At 38.7% G+C, this 22,178-nt stretch overlaps 1 protein-coding gene across 1 annotated transcript in view; it reads right to left on the reverse strand.

The window, feature by feature from the left end:
• Window positions 1–333: 333 nt before the first annotated feature.
• nr3c2 (nuclear receptor subfamily 3, group C, member 2) overlaps window positions 334–22,178 on the reverse strand; it is a 77,852-nt gene continuing 56,007 nt past the window's right edge. The window contains exons 5-9 of the mRNA XM_062432710.1: window positions 15,073–15,417; window positions 13,324–13,468; window positions 9,502–9,632; window positions 1,710–1,867; window positions 334–509 (exon numbers count right to left, since the gene is read on the reverse strand). Of these exons, the coding sequence (XP_062288694.1) occupies window positions 354–509; window positions 1,710–1,867; window positions 9,502–9,632; window positions 13,324–13,468; window positions 15,073–15,417 (935 nt within the window). The 3' untranslated portion in view covers window positions 334–353. The remainder of the gene's footprint in view (window positions 510–1,709; window positions 1,868–9,501; window positions 9,633–13,323; window positions 13,469–15,072; window positions 15,418–22,178) is intronic.

Raw genomic sequence — 22,178 nt, forward strand, 5'->3', positions numbered from 1 at the left:
ATGGCTTTATCTCCATAGAAAATACTGTTATCGTCTTTGGGACGGAGAGCAGGGGGGTACTTCGGGATGCTTTGTCACATTTGTCACAAGTCCTTCTCTGTGTGTCGTGCTCTACTCCACAAACTATTCACAGCTCTGACCCGCTCAGGGTGACTGCAGGGTCAAATCCTTCTCCCCCTTTTACTTCTGTCACTAAGTCACTTAACTTTCCCATCCAAGACGAGGACGCTGGCATACTGGGAGACAGGGTGCAGGCCACAGGTCAGGCCTTCTATGCACATTTTCTCTTCCTTGAACTCTTTTCTCCCCTCTTCCAGTTCTCAATGCTGCTTCTGTCCCAGCTGTTCAGTGAGTCACTTCTTGTGGAAGTAGATTGTGTGAGTGAGGCCTGACTCCACCTTTGGTATCTGGTCACTAATGATCTCCACCAACATGTCAGGGAACTCCACCTTCAGGGCCTGGGACTCACGAAAGGTGTAGAAACAGAAGTCCAACAGGTTCCCCACCAGCTGGACAACACAGATACACAGATTAATCAGAAACATGCTTGACTGTAGAGTTTTAATTGCTTATTTCATAGCTGTCAAGAGGGTCTCTTATTATTTAGTTCGAATGATGTAATTGATAATAATTCATTCATCACTGATTTCAATTTGTAATACTTTATTTCACAGGTCCCTTAATTTTATACAGATTTCCCAGAAATAACTTAACTTCTCAATATTTAAAGGACCTGTGTGTAAAATTAAGTGGCATCTAGCGGTGAGGTTGCAGGTTGCAACCAACTGAAAAAAAGACATTTTCAAGTTAGAAATTTCTGTTAAAGAATTAATAGTCTCATTTATTAACAACTACATATGAAGACAAATACAATGAGTGGGTTCTTACCAACTAAACCAAGTTAACACCTTTTTTCAGTTTTTTCATATAATTTGTATCAAACTGAACCACTGTCTCTTTAAACATTTCCAAATTTACCATATTTTAGTATTCATTAAACTACCTGTAAAATAAAGCATTAGTGTGCACTTGCGCATATTCATGTGAGTGCATTTGCTTTCTATGGGGCACTGACCCCTTTTCAATTATTTTTAGCTCACCACTTGGGGGCACCACTGATTTTTTCCCCCTTTTCTTTTCTTTAGATAAACCTCCTTTAAAGAAAGCTCATCCGTTCAGCGCTAACCCCATTCACTCAGTCATTAGGGTCATTGAATTCTGGTCATTTATCTCTGTGACCCCTTGCTCGCTGACTCTCACTTCTCACGGCTTTGCCTACACTGTTGTTATGCCACAAAGCGGTTGACCCGTGCATAAAAAGAGAACAGAGATTTAGCACATTTGCTACAGTGGCCACAGTGTACTCTGTTCCAATAAACCGCGAGTTGGCATTGATCCCCTTCTGTTCCATTCACCAATACAGGCTGGTCACCGCCTCTTCCAAAATAACCTCCCCCTCAGGGAGAGATTGGGATGCAATAATCCTTATTCCAAGCCACAGCACCATTGAACTGCTAAGTAAAATGCATTATCCAAATCCACTATGTTGCCATTTTACTCAAAACATTTCCAGTGATATTAAAGTCCCAAAGTGCCATTGGACACCTGCCTCTGTGTGTGAAGGCATGGCATACCGAGAGGCTGCCAAGGGAAGCCTTGCTGTACTGTAGGCCATTGGCATGGGAGGCAGACAGGGCAAGGGTACTTACATCATGCATGGCATCCAGTAGCTTGGTGAGCTGGAAGAAGCGCTGCCAGGTTTGGCCAGAGTTGTTGGTTGCTTTTCCCACTGAGCGCCGGAGCTCCTTAATGTAATTAACCCTCATCTCCTCGAACTCCGCCTGGTTCTTCAGACCCTCTTTGGGAACTGGGAAGCAAAGAAAATCCTGCTGTCATTAACTGGATTCAATAAGTGGACAACAACACTGGTGTAAATGGCCAAAATATGTCATCCAAATTGATTTCAACTGTTATGACATACTGTGTAGATTTATTAAAAATGACTAAAGTCCATACGTCATCCAGCATGGTTGGCAGGAATATAACTTGCATTACAAAATCTGAACTTTTATCAATCATGAGCAAAGAGCATTTTTTAAAATCCAGTTGTCTTTATTGTATGATATTAAAGGACTCTGCTAGCTTTGCATGCTTTGTATACATTATGTTACTGCTTCCTGACTGACTCATCAATCTTTAGAGACTTGATGACTATAATCCATCACAATTAACATTAAGTTGGCTGCAGGCTATGGGTTAGGGTTAGGGTTACGCAATGAGATCAGAAATTACTGTTTATACAAAGTTGGATATAACTTTAATATATCTAGTTGAATTAGACAACTGTAGGCAATTATGTAAATTAATAACCTGGAAAATGTTATGCAAATATTGGCTTTTTATATTATTTGTATGTCTATGTGATTAAGTACTTTTTATTTATCTGGTATGCCATTTACTAAATTTGCATTATAGTTAGTATTCATAAACACATTTTTAATTGATTTTCAATAAACTTAATGTATTATAATACAAATCAATAACACAATATAAAATTAAATATACTGTGATGGATGATTTTGTATGAATATTGTTGTGCGTGTTGTTAATGCAGTTAAAAGCAGTGACTACTCTATTTTGAAATCACTGTTTTGGTGTTGTGTTTTAATAAAAGATTTAAAAAGTGTTTCATTTACTAGCTATGTTGTCAGGATTGATAGTTTATTTTTCTTTGAAGAGTTACTGCAATCAACAATTAATTATCACCTGTCTATGTTTCCTTGAACATACCAAAATGGAATATTTCAACTTTTTAAAAAACATTTATTCTTCATAAATGCATATACAAATGTCAACAACATAACAAAAGAAGGACTGTAATGTCAGGCAAGAATATTTGAGTTTCATCGCATACTTAAATTGGCAACCTGGAAGCTGGTAAAAGAAATCCCAATGTGTATGGTTCTCTTCAGAAAATTCACATTAAACATATCTACAGTTACTGGGCTACAATATGCACAGCCACTGTTATGATATGTAGAAAAGTGTATTTGTGTATGGGGTAATTAGAGGTGCACAGTGAAATAACACTCTAACTCCCACACAGTTGCCTTTTTTTGGACATTTTCCCTGTGTTGACGACCCAAGCCTATTTAGCAACTCATTACAATCACTTTTACCATTTCAAGTGGTAATTAGTTCTCATGTGTAGACATGGATTCATGAAAGATGGCTGATGTACTGGAGGGCAATGATTAAAAGTTATCTCAGCAACAGTGACAGCAAAAGAATGGAACAATAGTGCTTATGTGTATGAAAGAACTTCATCATTTTGTCTACCAAACCTCATCCATCATGCACTTTGTTCAATGAGTGGAGCTGTTAAATGTCTGCAGCCTTCATTCACATTATAATAATTTGGATGCATCAATGCACGAAAAAGCAGTATAATGGGAAGAATTCATACTGATGTGAGGATACAGTAACTTTCTCACTACGTGCAGTAGAACAAAGTCATAGATATGGAAGCCTGCCAAAAGCTGTTAAATGGCATTAAGCTGCAGGCTACCAGATTAAGAAACACCTCGCCTCTCAAAGAGCACACCTCAAATCAGTCTGAGGGAACGCCTTCAGTTATCCTTCAGCTATTGCCAATATGTCCTGTGCACATTCCTGTTTTCAACCGTTTGAACACACCTTCCCATTCACTTGGATCAGAAAATGTGTTCAAACTGATTGGTACTGTATAACAAGAGATACTTTAAGTTTGGAACTGTAAAAGATTTTTTCTGTACTGTTTTATATCAAGGTAACCATCCCTTTAATATCTCTGGATGTTCAATTTAAGGCATTGAGGCAATGTTGCAAATCAATGAGCTATAATACAATACATAATTTTTGCATCAATGTGATGACAAGTTTGTTATCTGATCTTTTCTGCCTTAAAGGATAGAAGATGTATTGTTGGACAGACTGTAAAGCCCCATGATGCAAATTTGTGATTTGTGATATTGGACTATACATATAAAATTGGCTTGACATGACTTGATTTTCCAGACAATCTGAACGAAAAAATATAAAGTTACATAATACACCATGATAAAAGGATTTTCCTTCACTGTTAATAGTTAACCAGATAAAAAATAGATTCCTCTGCATTCACAGCATGGCTAAACATGTCAAGAAAAAGTGATGGTATCAATATCTCGTAAACTTTATTATGTTTTTGAAACCTCACAAAAAATATCTTTACAGCAGATATTTACTTTTAGTACTTTTCAGTAGCCAGAATGCCTCTGATAAATCTTACGCATTTGTACCAACACTAGCAAAAACCAGCAACTGACAGGACCTGTTTGAGTTCTGCTGAATGAATGGCTACAGGCAAAAGCCTTCTCCTTGTCAGTTAAAATTGTCTTTTTGGAGTACAGATCATTGCACTGTAGGTCAATAACACTGAGAATGTGTGTTTGTCTGCCTATTTGTCCCTTTCTATCTTTTTCTATGCAATTCTCTTTAATGCACAAACACCTTCAGGCATGACACACATGAAGCAAAAGAAAGCAGATATGAGGACAAATTGGACCCTGGTGCAGAGGCTGTGATTTGTGTGCCTTTAATTCATGGCTGACATGATGAGAATGTGCTAAAACCCAGGGCCGCATTTGTACCTTTTGTTTTTCTCCCACTGACCCACATACGCCCTGATTAGAAACTGACCTGGCATTTCAGGGCGTTACCGCGACTGGTCCAAAAATAGGGCATTTATACCACCGTAATTGTTGTCAAACGGATTTTTTGCTGCAGGTATAGGGCCTTTTCAACTAGGCCATATTTATTATGTGGACAACAGCTTCATTATCAAGAGTAACACAAGCTAGTGGAAGGCTCTTCCTCGAAAATAAAGAGACAAACATAACTCATGGCATGTGTGTTGTTAAAGGACATGCAGCTTCCTGCTCTCAGTTGCTGGTACATACTTAACTGACAGGGTGGCTCTCGGTTTTTGATTTAATACTCCATACTATTCATTAGGGAATTCTACAACTAGCCCTGAGCATGATTACAATAACACCTCAGTGATGCTTTAGGATGTTGTCTGATAGGAAGTTTAAATTTAACATGACCCAAAAACACTAATGGAAATGATAACTATTTTAATTAGTGTAAAGCAATTATCAGGCTTTTATGTGATTAACTGTAAAGTGTGTTGCACAAAACACACCTATCACAATGGTACTGTACTTTCCATCTGAGAATGAGGCTCAACAGCCATTTTTAAAAAAGAAAATAGGTGAAGACACATTGGTAAGAGAACAAATGAACGAGTTAATCTAGCAGTACTATCTAGGTCTGTGTAGTGGTGAAGAGTGTAACTGGTTTGAGCAGGCCACTGCTCCTGTACTAAATCCAAACAGGGTCATGAGACACCGCAGGCTCAGTGAAACCTTAGCCAAGGTCAGAGAGGAATAACAGCCCTTCTCTCTTTTCTCTTTATCCCTCCTTCCCTCTCTCTCATTCACTCATTCACTCTCTCTCTCTCTATGTAACACAGACAATCTTTCAAACCAGCCCAAAGGCACACACACACTCAGTGACTCCATAGTACTTGCTCAGCTGACAAGTTCTGACAACTCCTCTGTAAACATTTCTCCTGCTACTTCTTCCACGAGGCACTAGCATTATCTCTGAATGACTGTAACTAAGAGAGCTTCCTGCAGTGCCTCTGAAAATCCAGAGATGCTCTGCTTGTTTTTGAAATTATTCACAAGTACTGCTGCTGATATGTTTACAGAGTGTCCATACAGTGCAGCTGCTCCATCGTGTGTACTTTGGAATGGGCAGATTAGAAAAGGAGCATAGCATGATTATTTTCTTCTCTCTCCTGCTATTTTTTTTTTTAGTAAACCCAATAACCAGAGCAGACTGGAGCAACTATGAAGCACCTTAAATACCGTGTTTCAATTTTGCATCCCTGCTTCTTTTATCTTTACCCTATCCTTCAAAATTCCAGCCCAGGTTTGAAGGAAGTGGAGAAAAATAGCAGGTCTTGGAGCTTTGCCTGGTGCCTGACTGGCCTTTATTAACTACAGCAGGGATCTCTGGAAAACCTCCAGAGGACCAGCGAGGAGAGGAGAGGGAGGCCGCAGCAACAGAAGGACCAGCTCTGTCCACCGCCCCTCCCACCCCCCCTTGTCTTGTCTTTCTTTCTCCCTATAGCTATGCACCTGTTTCTTTCTTGCCTACACTAGCCCTCAATGTCAACATTTGTCTGATTTCATTCTTTACATCTCCGTTTTCTGTCTTGGTTTCTTCCTATCCTTTCCATTCACGCTCTTCCTCATCTATCCCAACATCCAAAAGCAAAAAGTCCAGCCGGAGCTCCCCTGCTTCCAGATGACTCAAGCACACTGAGTTTATATCAGGGAAATGCTTTCATGCCGCCTCTTCCATATGTCACTGCACTATGAAGCCAAGCCAGCGATATACCATCGGTCCGGGAAGCAATGTATGTTTAAGAAATGTACTGATAACAAAATGTAGTTTCTTTATTATATACAGTATGCACTACTCTAAGAACTCCACAAGCAACATTTTGGAAAAGGGTGGGGGGGGGGGGACTTCATCACAGACAACAATAAAGAAATGACACAAGATGAAGGGAGAGAAATGGGAAAGGACATGCAACAAAGGTCTGTTTTGATTCATGGTGGTGACATAAACGTCTACTCCACCAGGGTGCCATATTTTCAGCTTTAAACAATTACACCTCATCTAATAATCCAAAAAGTCCCTCATATTAGTTCCAAAATATGGTAAGGTTCAGAAACGTGCAAAACTGCTTTCCAGCACAGTTACAGTTTTAAAACTTTATCATTTGGGAACTGCAAAAATGGATCAGAGTAAGGGCCAAGACGTTTAAGAAAAAACTTTTCTGGCTTAAAACCTGATGGTAAAGGTCCTTTTATAAGTTTCCACAAGGACTCAAGAGACAAACTTGGTATCAAAATTACAGATTTTCTGTCCAAATTTTCAAATAATAATATAAATAATATATATTGTCAGGGAAGCTTTGGCCTTTCAGTCGCTTTTAATGTTGTAATGTGATACAGAACCATATGTGTATTCCAGAGTTATAACTCATTGTAACTCATTTTGGAAAATGGTCTCAGTTAATTGGCCAAAATGTAAAAGTATGGTAGAAATGGTAGAATACTTCATCCTAGAATACTAGGATGAAGTCAAGTTTACCAAGGTTGTGCTTTTTCCAGCATTAACGCACCGCTTTGAAAAGCCTCAGTAACTGAAAAATAAATACTCTGCCAATGAATATTTCCACTGATTGGCACTGGTGCTGAAGTTCAAAGAGTTTGAAGTCTGGCCAGCTAGCAGACTCTTCAAATAGCTCCTCACCACTCTCTCTCTCTCACCCCTCTTATCCTCACCCCTCTCTCTCTCTCACGCTCTCTCTCACATAGACATAATATACATGAATGCAAGGCAGCGGCAGGTCTTTTGTATCCCAATGCCGTCGTGAGACTTGCGGTTATCTTTTAAAAAGGGGGTGGTGTGTGGACGGTGAAGTTATGACACAGTTGCCATCACGGAATCTTTAACTGTTACTATTGAACTGACAGCAGCAGTGCATAGTGTGTTGAGGTGGTGGAAAAAAACGCTGCTTTCAGTTTCCAACTGAGAAACTTGGTCCAACACACCCTCTCTGTGAGGCTGCAGTGCCTGTGGGTAGTTTGGCAGTGAGTGGAAACACGGTGAAACCTCCTTTAGTGAGTGATAGACGTACAGTATTCTGTGAAAGCATGAACAATTAAGAACTAAAATGTTGTGTAACAGTACATCTTTCACTCAGTGAGAAGAAAAGTGAAGACACCTTCCCTCCTTCTCGTTACATACACTGTATGTTTCTAAACTAACAGGTTCTTGTAACAGCAAGTCTATTTCCACACTTGATTTGCATGTTAACGGATTATTAAGAATAAGCTTTCAGTATGATCCAACAGACTTTAAAAAGGCAAGATTGTGGGTGCCAGGAAGGCAGGTATGAACATTGCCAACACAAAAATGAATTGCTGGGTCTCAGGAGGACATAGTGGCTGTTCCTTTCAAAGGCTGCAATCTCAAGATATGTGATGAAAGGAACAGAACAACATATCAAAATGTTTCCCATGTTAAGGTATGTGAGAGATGTTGGGCGGATCAGGCCATAAAAGCCCATAGGATGACAGCTAGAACACACAACACATCACACCTTTGCCTTTATAGAGTTATAGGAGCAGACAAACACAAAGATACCTCTCATGTTCACAATAAACCAAAGATTATCACTGTGGGCTAAAAACACCAGTACCGTTTATTCTTATGAATCCTGATTCTATCAGCACCATTATTACACCACACTGGTTTACGGACCACTCAACATGTACAAAAGGGGGGTTGGTCCATTTTCAACTAGAAAATGTTTCCTGTTAGAGTTCAAAAATTAGATTGACGTGAATGACTGTCATGATCCCCTGATAATAAAAAAGAACAACAACCATCTTATCAATCCAACCTGATTGAAAATGTTAAAATTACTTTTTAGAAATGAGAATCCATCAATTCTGGAACAGTCAATTAAATTTGTAGGCACAAAGGTGGACTTAAGTGGGGGTCTGTAGTAGTGTCTAGTGTAGTAGTATTAGTGTCCTTTGAGTTTGCACTCAGAGAACAAGAAAAAGATTAATAAACTGATCAGGAAAGCAGGATCCATTATTGGCTTGACTTTCTAGAAGTGATCATGGAGCAAAGAATGGATAGAAAAGTTCAAGAATGTTATGCAAAATCATCCAATGTATTGTGTGTTTTTAGCGAGCTGAAGAGCCCTTTTAGCGACAGGCTTGTTATGCCCAGGTGCTCTTCAGAGAGACTCAGGAAGTCTTTAGTACCTGCTGCGGTGAAATTTTTTAATGAACACCGTTGTTGACTGTCCCTTTTGATGGTGATCTGATATTAATGATGTCATATATAAACACTAGCATAGTAGTACAGTCACATTGATGTTTACACTATTTAAGATGGTGCTGTGCTCTCCCCTTATTTTTGTACTGCCTTGTTGCTATTGTCCTACCTGTTGTGTTTCCTATATGTATGGTGGCACACATTTTCCCACCTGGGGAATTAATTAAGTATTTTGTTTTGTATCGTCTCGTGCAGTCAGACTATTAAAGAACACAGAGTCACATTCACAGAATGCACACATAAATGATCATGTTTGGGATTTGTCAGTTTGAGCTATGGATAGCCTGAAATTTTGATCGATTCTCGCTAGGAAATTATGTTGACTACATTATGTTTTTGAAATAATGATTTCCAAATTATATTTCATCTTACAGTTTGTTTGCAAGCAGGTTTGTAGAAACACCTGCTCTCACACAAAAAAGCAGTGTGAGCAGGTGTTTATAGGATGAAAGAAAAAAGTAATTTTTCATGCCTGTAACTGCTTACCTGTGCTGAGAAGCAGAAGGACTTTCATGGAGAGGAACTCATCATAGGTTAGCTGCAGTCGAACAAACTCCTGGCTCACCTGCCTCATGCCCAGACACAGGTCATACATGGCTGACTGCTGCATGCGGTCCCTGAGGAAAAGCACGCAGAGAGGAACAAAGGTGATATGATGACACAGAGGCAAAAGAACATGGCAACAACATTATAAATCTAACAAAAACCATAGTATTTGTTTCAGGGCCTAATTATTACAATCCATCTTAAGTACTAACTCAATAATATACTCATTAAATCATTTGTTCCCTTTTGTTTGTTTTGTTCACAACAGACTCACTTATTCACTTGCTCACAATTCCTACCACAGAAGTTCAGCCCAGTGAAACAATATTTCCACACAGTGCAGAGGAGGATTCTGCTAGTCTGGGCTAAGAGCAGAATACCAAATCCCCCCAGATTGCAGAGCGCTGCGTACAGTATCACAGCACAGATGCACCACTTTTCTAAGGCTGTGGCAGACTAGAAAATACCCAATATCTAATCCTAGCCACCACAGAAACACTATTAAGAGGGAGGTTAGTATTCCAATGTATTTATATTGACAGAGATAACACACAGATTAATATATGGTAACTGCACAGAGATGTACTTTTTTATACTCAAATGCACACACATGCTGTGGCCCATGCTTACAGTGCATAACACTTTCTCACTCCCCTTTCTTTTTCGCACACGTTTTTATCAGCAAAATAATCTTAGTTAAGTCACAGACTTCACAAAAACAGGAAAGAAACATTAGAAGGGATGAAGCATGAGCCAATCAAAAATGTGCTCTGCAGATGCCACAGATTCAGGGGAATCTCTGGCTTTTTAGATGCCAGTTCTCTCTGCAATAAATCACCATCACATCTAGAATGCAGTAATTAAATGCAAGCACTGTGGCTCGGCTTGAACAGATTTTTATCCACAATACAGTAAAACTGCATCCCGACATAGGCAGTGAGGGTGGAAACTTCACTCTGATACCAAGACTAAACATTCTGTAGAGAGGACCAAGAACAGCCGATAGGAAATGAGTGCATAATGTTCCCATTAAGCCATAAGATAGTATAACGCTTTAGAGTTATTTACTCTACAGCTGTGTCTGTCAGCCAGACTCAATGGCTGATTCACTGTGACAACGTCTGCGTGGGGAGCAGACCTGTTTCTTCACCGAGCAGCACTGTCTATGTGAGCAGTTTTGCAAAGTGCAGCATAACATCACTTGATACAACTTTGGGGCTGGAGTTTCTAAAGTCTCCACACGTTTTCTCTCTCTCTCGTTCTCTTTCGCACTCTCTGCCTGAAATCAATTTTGCTGAATCACTGCCCAAAATGAGCTGCTGGTTTCGGGGAGGAAAGAAAAACTGGCAGCAATCTCTCTCCTTCCCCTTCTCTCTTTCTCATCTCTCTAAATCTCTTTCTCTGTCTCGTTCTTGCTCTGTTTCTCTTTCTGTCTCTCTCTGTCTGTCTCTCTCTCTCTCTCTCTCTCTGTCTCTCTCTCTCTCTCTCTCTCTCTTTCTATCTTCAGTCTTGAACTCTCTCTCTTTCTCTGTTTCTACGGTAAAAGATTCAGGAAGCAGGACAGAACTAAGGAGAAGGGAAAGTTCAGATTCACCTTAAATGGGGGTTGCCAAAAACATTTATTTGTTCAGAAAAGTATGTCCAAACAACCCACTAAAAGTCCAACTGAAATCACAATAAGTCACTCATTTTTGTGGTCAAATATATTAGTTTATATTCTCAGTGATGGGAAGAAATACATCAAAAATGCTCCCTTATCCTCTAAGCATCTGAGTGGGTGGGCTTGTTTACATGATTGATTGACAGCTGAGCTGGCACAGTGACAAATTGTAAATAAACTTGCACTACAGCTTACAACCCAAGGACAGGCTGTGTTTTGTTAGCATCAAAACTGACTGGTCTTGACATTTGCAGTTAAGTTTTCAAGCTGTTTAGCATGCTACAGCTGTCTAATTAGCTATATAGTCTGCAAAATGATGTTAGAAATGCATTTTTCCAGGGTTGCTGTCTATGTCATGGCTCAGGATAGTTATAATTGCTATGTAAAAAACAGAGCAACAAGCATGTGACTAACATACAGGCCACCACTACTGTAACTCCAGCTGGTCTTCATCTCATCTGCTCTGTCAAGCTGAATACCAGACACATCCATCAATGAGACAGGCCTACTGTAACTGCATCACATACGGAAATAGCAGCATATTGTATGGTAAAAAGATATTCAATCCTACCTAATTTCTCTGAAAGTGATACAAATTCATTTAATATAGAAATGCAAATGTATTTGCAGTATTTTTCTGTGTAAGAACTTTGTCTTATTCCAAAATGAACTTGCCAAATCACAACAAAACATTAAATAATCAGTGTGAATCATGGGGATCAATTGGCAGAATATATAATATTCATATTCATTTGAAACTAAAAATTGTTGTCTCTCAGTTAGCTTAGAATGAGCCCTTTATATCTACATAGGGAGTGGGTCCTCTTCCATGGAACCCGCCATGTTGCACCATGTTTCTACAGTAGACAAGAACGGACAAATCAAACACTATTCAGTTGGTTGCAGTTTGAAACCTCACCGCTAGATGCCACTTAATCCTACTCACTGGTCCTTTAAGTCTCTGGCACAAAATTTGATTTACTCCAAAAACTGTTGTCAATTCACAGAGGGAAACACATAATTCTTAATTAACTATGATTCACTTGGCACTAAATTGATAAGCGGATCAGAGGATCTCTGGTGTGAGAAACTAATGCTTTACCAACTGTACTAAGTTCTGAGTGATACGACACACAGACTCACAGATGCTGATGCTGTGTTGCACAATGGTTTTTGAGCTGTTGTTTATTTATTTGGGACAAACAGACCTGCTGATGATGACTTACACAAGCTGTTGATAGTAGCTTTAAACCTGCCCCAGAACCTGAGCCAGGTCCTCTACAGTAGGCTGCCTGCAGAGGTGCTATACTCCTTGTCGATTAATTCTATAACATTCACCAAGCAGCTCCAACAAGAGAAGGCCCACATACTGTACACTTCTTCTCCACTTGCTCTGCTGTTAGAACATGTTAACACAGATCAAGTAGGCCATTGACTACCCTTGCTAGGCTTGATCATCTGTGCTGGGTGCAAACAAATCATCAAAAAGTACAAAAGCATTTCCTTGTGAAGTGCCAGAAATCAGATGGAAGATTATTACCTTGTCTAAAGTACATCATGATTTCCTTAAAGCAACGCCATTACTGCAAAAACAAAATTTCCCTTTCTGAATAGTTTTCAGGTAGGTAAATGGAATGCTCAGAATAGTACAGCAGGAAAATCCCATCCTTACTCCCCAAAGTCCACTAGGAAAATTGATGTTTATGCATAAATTTGCATCCGATTGACTTGCTGAAAATAGCAGAAGCTAATCGTCAAAGCCTGGCTGTTCAACCAATTACTGTATCTACTAATTATCTACTGTGAAAAACAAATTATTCTGTAATAGACATGTTTGTGTGATGAGGATCTCACAGGACAACACCAAATTTATTTTAATACGCATTCCACTTATTCCACTGCTTCATGCTCAGACATACTGTGAACAAGTAAAAAAGGCGGTTGGGTGACCTCATGTTTTTGTTACATTTTGGCAAAAAAATGAAATTAGTGATGTACAAGTTATTTAATATCTAGGGCATGGCTAAATGTCAAGACCAGTAAACGTTAATAATATTTGAGCAATGTCCGTAATATACTGCAGATACAGAGTGTAGACCTACTCATTAAAGATGAGGTCAGGGGCAAAGTAGAGCATCTGTCCATTGGTGTGTTTGTAGGAGCGCCAGCTGAGGCAAAAGGAGGACAGACACATCCACGAGTACTGGATCAGGGTGATTTGGTCCTCAATGGGCAGGCCTCGGAAACCTAACACACACAAACACAAACAAGAGATGAAGCTGATACGCAGACAGCATTATGTTTGAAAGTAGCTTAGAAATTGGTAAGAGCATTTGTACTTAAGCCCAAACCTAAAAGGTGTTTATTTACCTGGGTACGTCCATGTGTTTACCTGTGTCTCCACATATCCATTATGTACCAAATACCTTGCTCAAGTGTACTTTCTGTGCCAATATTAGTTTAGACATGACTGCATAGTATTCACCCATTCTTGTTTTATGCAAATCCTACAAGGCCTCCAGTCATTGGCGTGTTGTCTATGGAGCTCCAAAAATAGAGTCAAATAGGACACTCGCCAAACTCTCAATCAAACTCTGGCAAGAAACTCCTCCCCATGCAAAACAGAGGCCAAGTGAGGACACACAAGTGACTTATCAAGGCTTAGTAACTATTTCAGTCTATATGCATGTAAATCTGCCAAAAACAATTTTTTAAAAAGACTTAAAAGGTTTGTCAAATGCCCAGCTTAATACAGTATTTAGTTAATAAGAGCACAGGGCTGGCTGCTGATTAAAATATAAACTTAGTAATGTTCTATGAAAATAATGAGACTCATTATTTTTCATGTAACTATAAAGGTAATCTGATATCAGTATCATGTGCAAATAATTAAAAGACTGACTTAAGAACTGACATTATGGTTCCATCTTGCGCTGTGTTTTTAGCTCTGCCACATCCAAATGTGAGCTGAACGCAGTCAGTGGTGTATCTGAAAGTCGAAGGTACTCATTTTGACCCTTCTGTCTGGCTCCCCTTCTATTTATACGTCCGGATATGGCAAGCAGACACCGTGGAGGTATCAAATATTTGCAATACAGCAAATTAAACAGCCTCAAAGAGCTACCTGTGAGGCATCTTTCAATATGTCTCCCTCTGACTGGCATTTTAGGGGAACTTGCTTATCCCTTTTTAAACATTTTTTCCCTCTATGTGAAGTGTCTCACGGGTAAAAATTAATGAGATAGACATTAGATCTTCTCAATATAACATCTGACAACAGTGATGTAAATGAGTTCTGTTTGGCAAATCTTAATCTTGATTCTATTTAATGGTAAAATAGGATTTATTGCTAATCTTGTTGAAGATTTGCAGAATAATTTCCTGAACTAATATTTAAAATTAAAATGTGTGCTCTGACAAAACTAGCAGGGATGGATTTTTAAAATTTAGAGATCAAAGGTGAAGATATTATCTTCATTAAAATCCCAGTCCAGGCTTATAGTACAGAAATCTCACATTAATATTTAGATTTATTGGACTGATATTTTTAGTCATCTTATTAGACATATCCAAAAATAAAACTAACTTTATTTAAACTTTGTTAGAAGTGGGTTATGAATGTAAAAATTGACTGGCTCAAACTGGCTAAAGATTAGGCACTTTGGATTTCACTTAGAATATCCAATTTATTACATTTATAACCTAAAATTCTGCAACCATTTGTGTTTTCATATAACCTTTGAAAACTTGTCTTTAAACACAATATTAATCCACAGTGCCACGATACATCAATTTATGCACACCCTTTAACAGCATTTAGGCATCGGCCCACCACGCTAGTGATCACTAACCTGGAAGTACTTTGGCCCACTTCACCAAGCGTACCATCTGCTTTCCGGCCAGGCGGTTGAGACTTGACAGCAGGTGGTCAGTGCTGTCAGGCAGCGTGTTATCAAAGCCAGAGTACACCTCTTCAGGCTCAATCAGCTCCAACACACTGCAGATGGAGGGTGGCAGAAAAGGTGTGACTACCCCAGGCCCGTGGGGCACCAGGGCATTGGCAGCACTGGCATTCAGCTCCTTTTCTGAGGACAGGTAACTGCCTCCAATGGCACCTGTAGCAGTTTGGCCATCCTTAGAGCCCTGCAGGTCCTCGCTGACTCCCTTCAGCTTCCCCAACTTCTTGGACTTTCGTGCTGTGGGGGACACAACAGCCCTTATTAACACATTGTTAATGGTGGCATTTCTTACATTGATTATCCAACTGAGATAATTGCAATGTGTTAAAAAAATGGAAATATTAATCTATGTATGTAAATGTGTGTAAAGATTAATGTCTACTGAATGTGTTAACACTGCCTTTATTAAATATCTAATTTTCATCCATGGATGACAAATGGAATTTTTTATTTTTTATTTCTCACTTAAATGTGAATGGTACAATATTCACAGAAATCTGTTATCTCTGAATCTGAAGGAAGTTATAGCTTCTGAGAAGTTGTAATTGTGAATGATGTTAGGATGTGAATCAGACATTGGAAAGAATCCATCTCGAATTAAGTCAAACCAAGTAAAACCAAGAGCACATAATAGTGGTTCATTTCCTGTTTATTTTTAAAATATTCCCATACACAGCTGGGGATCTTTGAGGGATAATGAACCAAATGACAAATAAATACATAAATGCTAATAAACATTCATTCAATTCTCAGCTTGTTCAGAAAGTCTCCAGTTCCCTGCTACAGTCACACATTACATATTTTACTCACTGCAATGTGCACTCATGGAACTTATTTGCTATCTAATGTAATCCAAAACAATAAATTTTACTTTTACACAGCATATGCATCTTCAGTTTTTGTTGACATTGTCAGAAAGGTGATAATTCTACTTATTGTTTATTATTAAGGTCAAACTGAGTGGTGGTGGTGAACTGGAGTACATTACCAGGAACACTTTTCAATACAATGCACTTCAGTTCACCACCACCACCACTAATAATGAACAAAGTAGAATTATCACCTTTCTGACAATGTCAACAAAAACTGAAAATGAATAAGCTTCGTAAAAGTAGAATTTATGGCAGAGCTGTTGTATTGGAATTCATGAGATTGCACAGGTGTTCCCAATAAAGTGTTCAGTGTGTGTATATCTAACAGTCCTTGAAGTAAGGTGGTCTATATGAGTGGAGTGGCCATATTTCCAAACAGGGACTGGCACACATTGTTAAGATTTACGTTTTTTTATTTTAATGTTATAGCTTATAAACTTAGGCCACAAAGAGATTTTTACCTTATTTAGTCTTTGTGTTTTTTAAGAAAAAAAAGATGGTACAGAATGTGTCACAATTAGCCATTTAGCTACTGTTGGTATGAAATCAGCTCGGCCTGCCAGATCAGATCAATCTTGCGTTTATAGATGATGCCACATATGTGCGCGACTGATAATGTGCCCTTGCAGTGTGTCTATAACGCCCAATACTTTAGTAAGGGAAAAGTAAGCCTCCTCGAGCTCTTTGGAAAAGAAAGACTCTCTCTTTGGCATGACAGCTAACCGTTAGCATACTGACAGGTTCTGCAAGAAAAAGCCCCAAGCGTCATAGGCTAGGAACAGCCTTGACAAAAGAGACATTGATTGATTGAATGGTTGATTACTACTGATGTAGCATTTCATAAACACTGCTAGTCCACTCATGCTGCTTTGGGACAGCTTGAAGAAAATATTTGTGTCTGGACTGCATTAACGTTAGCTGCTGCTACTACCGGCATCCCCTCTATTCTCCCCCGACTCCATTAGTCTGAAGTTGGTTTTCATCCGATGGTGGCCACAAACACTTCTTCATGTTGTAAACTACCGACTTCATGTCATGCTGTTAGTGTTTTAGGACACCAGTGGCAACACTGACTGAGGATTTCTAACAACTGAGAGATGCCAGGGATTCATGACTTCATTTCAGTATTGCAGCTATTGCTAACTAAGGTGTTACATCTGTAAGTTATGCGGTTAATGTCAGCGATACTAGTGATGCAGCTTCAACAGGCTGCTGTTTGCATTGGTGTTAACTCATGTAGCTGGCTAGTTAACTAGTGACTGAATGACCTCATTTTTCCTATGGCTTTGGTTTGAAATTATGCCAACTTTTATTCAGTGTTTTACACTGCTAATTACAAGCATACAGCCACACTCCTTGGCAACCGTGAGCTTTTATTCATGATTCATGGTCATCTGCTGCTTTTCAACACTACACCATTTCATTAGAAGGACATGTGCACTCGAAGCCATGTCTGTCTCAAAGTCTGTCTTCACATAATGAATCAGTTTTAAATGAGTGAGTGACATAGGGCTGTCTATTTTAAGGGGACCTATTATGCTCATTCCCGGCTCTATAATTTCATTCTAGGACTCCACTAGAGCAGCTTTGCATGATTCACAGCTTGAAAAAACTCCTTATTTATCTCTTACTGGCCCTTTATGCAGCCTCTCAGTTCAGCCTCTGTCTCAAACAGGCAGTTTTCTCTGGCATAGACGCCTTTATTTGAAAGTAGAGAGACAGGAATTTATGGGAGAGAGAGGGGGTTGTGACATGCAGAAAGGTCTGCCGGCCGGGACTTGAGCCTGGGTCCGCTGCGTACATGGCATGTGCTCTTAACCACTTGACCACCTGCGCGCCCTAGCTCGTGTCTTTTTAAGGCCCGCCTCTCTATAAGAACCCACTCTGTTCTGAGATTTCCAGAACCCTGCCAATGGGTAGCTGTATCAGAGTGATGTATGTATTATAAAAGCTAGATATGGAGCCACTGCTCAGCCTCGCACACAATTTTTCCAAATGGCCACTTGCAGTATTGAAAAATCCCCCCGTGGCCCAAAGAGCATTTTCCCCATAGATGTTAGAAGTATGTAAAACTGTTGATAGGGTACCTTGAAACTAGGTCAACAAGTTCAATTATGACTATTTCTATTATGAACTTTGGATCCATGGAGGTATATTTGTAATAAAAAAAAAAAAATTTAAGCTGAGAAAAATCTGTGATGTCATCATTACAATGTAAAATGTATGAACTTGTAGTCCAGGCCAGCGGGGGAAACAGACTTTTATTGGCGTATGCACTTAGCAAGACTTTATGGGTGCCATTTTTGGTCTGGTATCCAGCTTTTATAATACATCATGATCAGAGTGGTGTTAAGTTATTGCTGACAAAACCCAACATTTCCTGCTTTTACCACTTCATATTAAAATATTTAAATGACTAAACTACGGGAGACTTTGCTGCTTTGTTAGCCGCACTAAAAACCAGTCAACACAACAACATATGGAGCTATTTGGAGCGGATTAGTTAGAAACTAATGTTTAAAACATTCCTGTTCAGAACTTGGCCACCATTATTATCCATTATATGTATTGATGCAGATGTTAAGTACTGTAATAATGAATATTTTTCTTGTTCCAAGTATAATGAGGGTTGCATTTAAGAATAAAATATATAACCAAGGGTTTTTGAAAAATATACATCCTAAAATGAAGTGGATTGATCATCTCTTAGATCATTTATTTTCTATGGCTTCATATCAGGTCATTTGAGTGGGTATTTCTCAGAGGATTTGTGCTTATAAGACATACTGGTTTTGACCTGCCCATGGAAAGTAGCCTAAGAGTCTGTCAACTTTTCTTGCTGATCTGATAATAAAAGGTGACATGGAAACACTGCAGACCAATGACTGGCAAGTGATTTTTTCTTAATCATGGGCCTTCTGTTTCAGAGAACGCTTTCCACCACTTCTTCTGTTCAATCTGCTTATCTCATTCTTGCTCTCTCTCTTTTTAATTCAATGTGCTTTGTTGGCATGAACGTTTCGAGAACAATGTTAATATTTAAATGAATTATATCTATAGGCTACAATATATCCTACGCATGTATTTGTGGGTGTGTCTAGGTCTAGGTCATTCATTGTCTCTCAGGTTGTGGCATGTTGAAACATATTGAGTGGACAGATATGCCCTGCCTCCTTCTCCCAGGACTAGACCTATTTTTAAATTTTTAGAGGTCAATTAAGCTCCTTAAAATCTTAAATTGCAGAGTTGAACTTGTTAAAGTAAACGTTCTTTATTTTACTGAATGTTTTATAATGTTGGAGGAAGTAGTAGTCTAGTAGTCTCTCTCTCTCTCTCTCTCTCTCTCTCTCTCTCTCTCTCTCTCTCTCTGTCTCTCTCTCTCTGTCTGTGTTATTTCTCTGGTCTTTTTTTTAAATGATTTGGAGAGCTGACCAAAAAAAAGCCAAAACTTTTAACATTATTAAACTAAGAGTGATGTCCTCCCCTCGTCTCTCTCATTGTACGGTTGCAGAGCTCTGATCTCCATCTGTGCTCATGACCGTGACATACTGTTGCAGAGCACAGAAGCCCCACCCTGCTACTGCAGAGCTCGTTAATCGCTTGTTTATTCAAAGTTTATTCACACTGATCATGTCTCGTGTCCAAATTGCACCAAATTCCAAAATACCCTTCCTTGGATCCCCAGCAATACACTTGCCAAGTGTGAAAAGGATCGGATGAACACTTCTTCAGATATGTGAAGGACATACATACATACAAATGGACAGGAAGAGATTCCTTCTTTTAGTTAGGTGGTAATGCAGGAAAGAATAGTACAAGAAGAAACAGCCACAGTGAGATAATGAAGAGCTGCAGACAACCAGCCCACCTACAACAGGTAAAACACTTATTTTACCGTGCTGTGCTGTGTAATGGAAAAACACTCAAAGCATGCCAGCTCGACACAAGTCATGGCTCGGCGTGACAACCACAAAAACAATGGAAAAATTCCATAATTTTAGCAGAGCGGAGCAGAGAACTTGTGCGCTGCGTGTGGAGCAGATGATCATATAAAGAAATCTGTCACGAGCTGATGTCAGTTTGGGCTGAACATAGAAAAAACATTGGATTGATTGTTCAGAGCAGTCTGAAGACAGTACTTTTTGCTAACAGAGATCACTTCTACATATGTTTACTTCATTATTTAACACTTTCGCCTCGTTTAATGTATTATCAGACATTGTAACATTATATATATATATACAGGTCCCATTCAAGTTAATTTTGCTGTTCACTCTCTTTCATAGCTCCTTTAAATACTCTGCTATACTGCTCCAAACACCACTTCAACCCTGATGCTGCTCATCCAGCATTTCATAAGACCTGCCTTCACCTCAGCATCTACATACCTATAGGCTTTTATTCCACCTGTGAGGGAATTTATTTCACTACCCAATCATCTCTATATTGAACCTGATATATGCTTTCTGATGAGGTCAAAGCCAAATATCACATCTATGAAAACTCTGTATTCATTCAGTAACACATCCAATCTTCATCGAGTTGGGTGACTAAAAATATATAAAAAAGTCAAATTGGTCATATCTATAAAAGCATGGACACATTCACATGCAAAAATGAATCTTAAAAAGCTCTTCTGAAATTGATTTCCCCAATCAGCATATTTTTATTTATTTTACGACACATAACCAATCGGTGGTTTGGATTGGTTCCAGGGCAAACATTTTGCCACGTGTTTGATGTTTAAAGGCACAGTCCTTCAATCAAACATAAACATAAGATAAGATAAGATGATCCATTTATAGTCAATCCAAGTTGCAGTGCAACAGCAACTAAGGGGATAGCACGCTAACATGAAGCATACGTGCAATAAAAGCAAGATTTAATAAACAAGCAAATAGTAAAAAAAAGAAGCAATATATAATAAGATAAACATAACAGTATCCTCACCACTGAAATGTTAGTGATTAGTCTTTCTTTTTTTCATTATCCCTTGATTTTAAGTGGTCATCCTCTGTAATTTATCTGATTGGTAACACATTTCTTTGTTATAATATTATCATTAATTGAATGTGCTAATTTTCAAGTTTTTGTTGTCATGACAAGAAAATGGTAAACATTGGTAAACATTATTCCTGCCGAACATCAGTATGTTAGCATTGTCATTGTGAGCATGTTATCAGGCTGATGATAGCATTTAGCTCAAAGCACCACTGTGCCTAAGTGAAGTCTGACAAAGCTGCTAGCATTGTTCTCCCATTCAAAAAACTTTCATCCTCATGAAGTAAGTCACGAGCTAAGTATGCAATAAGAGAGAGAGCTCAGCCTGGGTTGGGAGGTATTGTTGTTGAGGGTCTGTAAAACCTATTTAGATATTTTATGTGACATTGGTCTAAACAAATAAACTTGACCAGACATCAGACAGTTACAGTGCATTTTTAAATGGCAGATTTGTCATAAACCAACAACCTGTATGCTGTAATCTGGTTGTATCTAAGGCCACATAATATACCCAAAGTGCTGAAATATCTCAAGGCTTTTTCAATGTTCAGTGTTTTTACACAATTGTTTCATTGCCTATTTTAATAAATTTATTCACTGAAGTGTTTCATGACAAAAACGTGAAGCTTTGCAGTAATATCAATATGCCACAGGGTAACATAAAAATAACAGCTATGAATATTTGGTGATGGTAATTATGAAAAACAACTTGAGTCATTTTGTAAATAATTCATTTTGAAACTAAGTCAAGGAAGCTTGCTTTGAAATTACAGTCCACAGCAGCACAGCTAGTCTAAAATATCGGTGGTGGTATCTATTGACATCAACTGTTTCCACAATCCAACAAGTGTCATTTGTCCATCCATTTAATTTAGCTTCCTTCGAGAGTACGACATTTAAATTATAATTTTAGTCACTCTAATGGACTGAAAACCTCTAGAGTATGTGTTTAAGCTTGTATGCCATTGCATCCCTCAACTGGAATAAATTAAAACAATAAATTAATATGTTGCAGTTTTTAGAAATTTTTAGAATCACATTTTCATTCTGAATAAACCACATACCTCTGAAAAATACAATACTGTAACTTGTCTGCAGGCTTTGTCTGTTGGCATTGTATAGCGT

Source organism: Scomber scombrus, chromosome 2 (genome assembly GCF_963691925.1).
Source record: "Scomber scombrus chromosome 2, fScoSco1.1, whole genome shotgun sequence".
Taxonomy (NCBI): domain Eukaryota; kingdom Metazoa; phylum Chordata; class Actinopteri; order Scombriformes; family Scombridae; genus Scomber; species Scomber scombrus.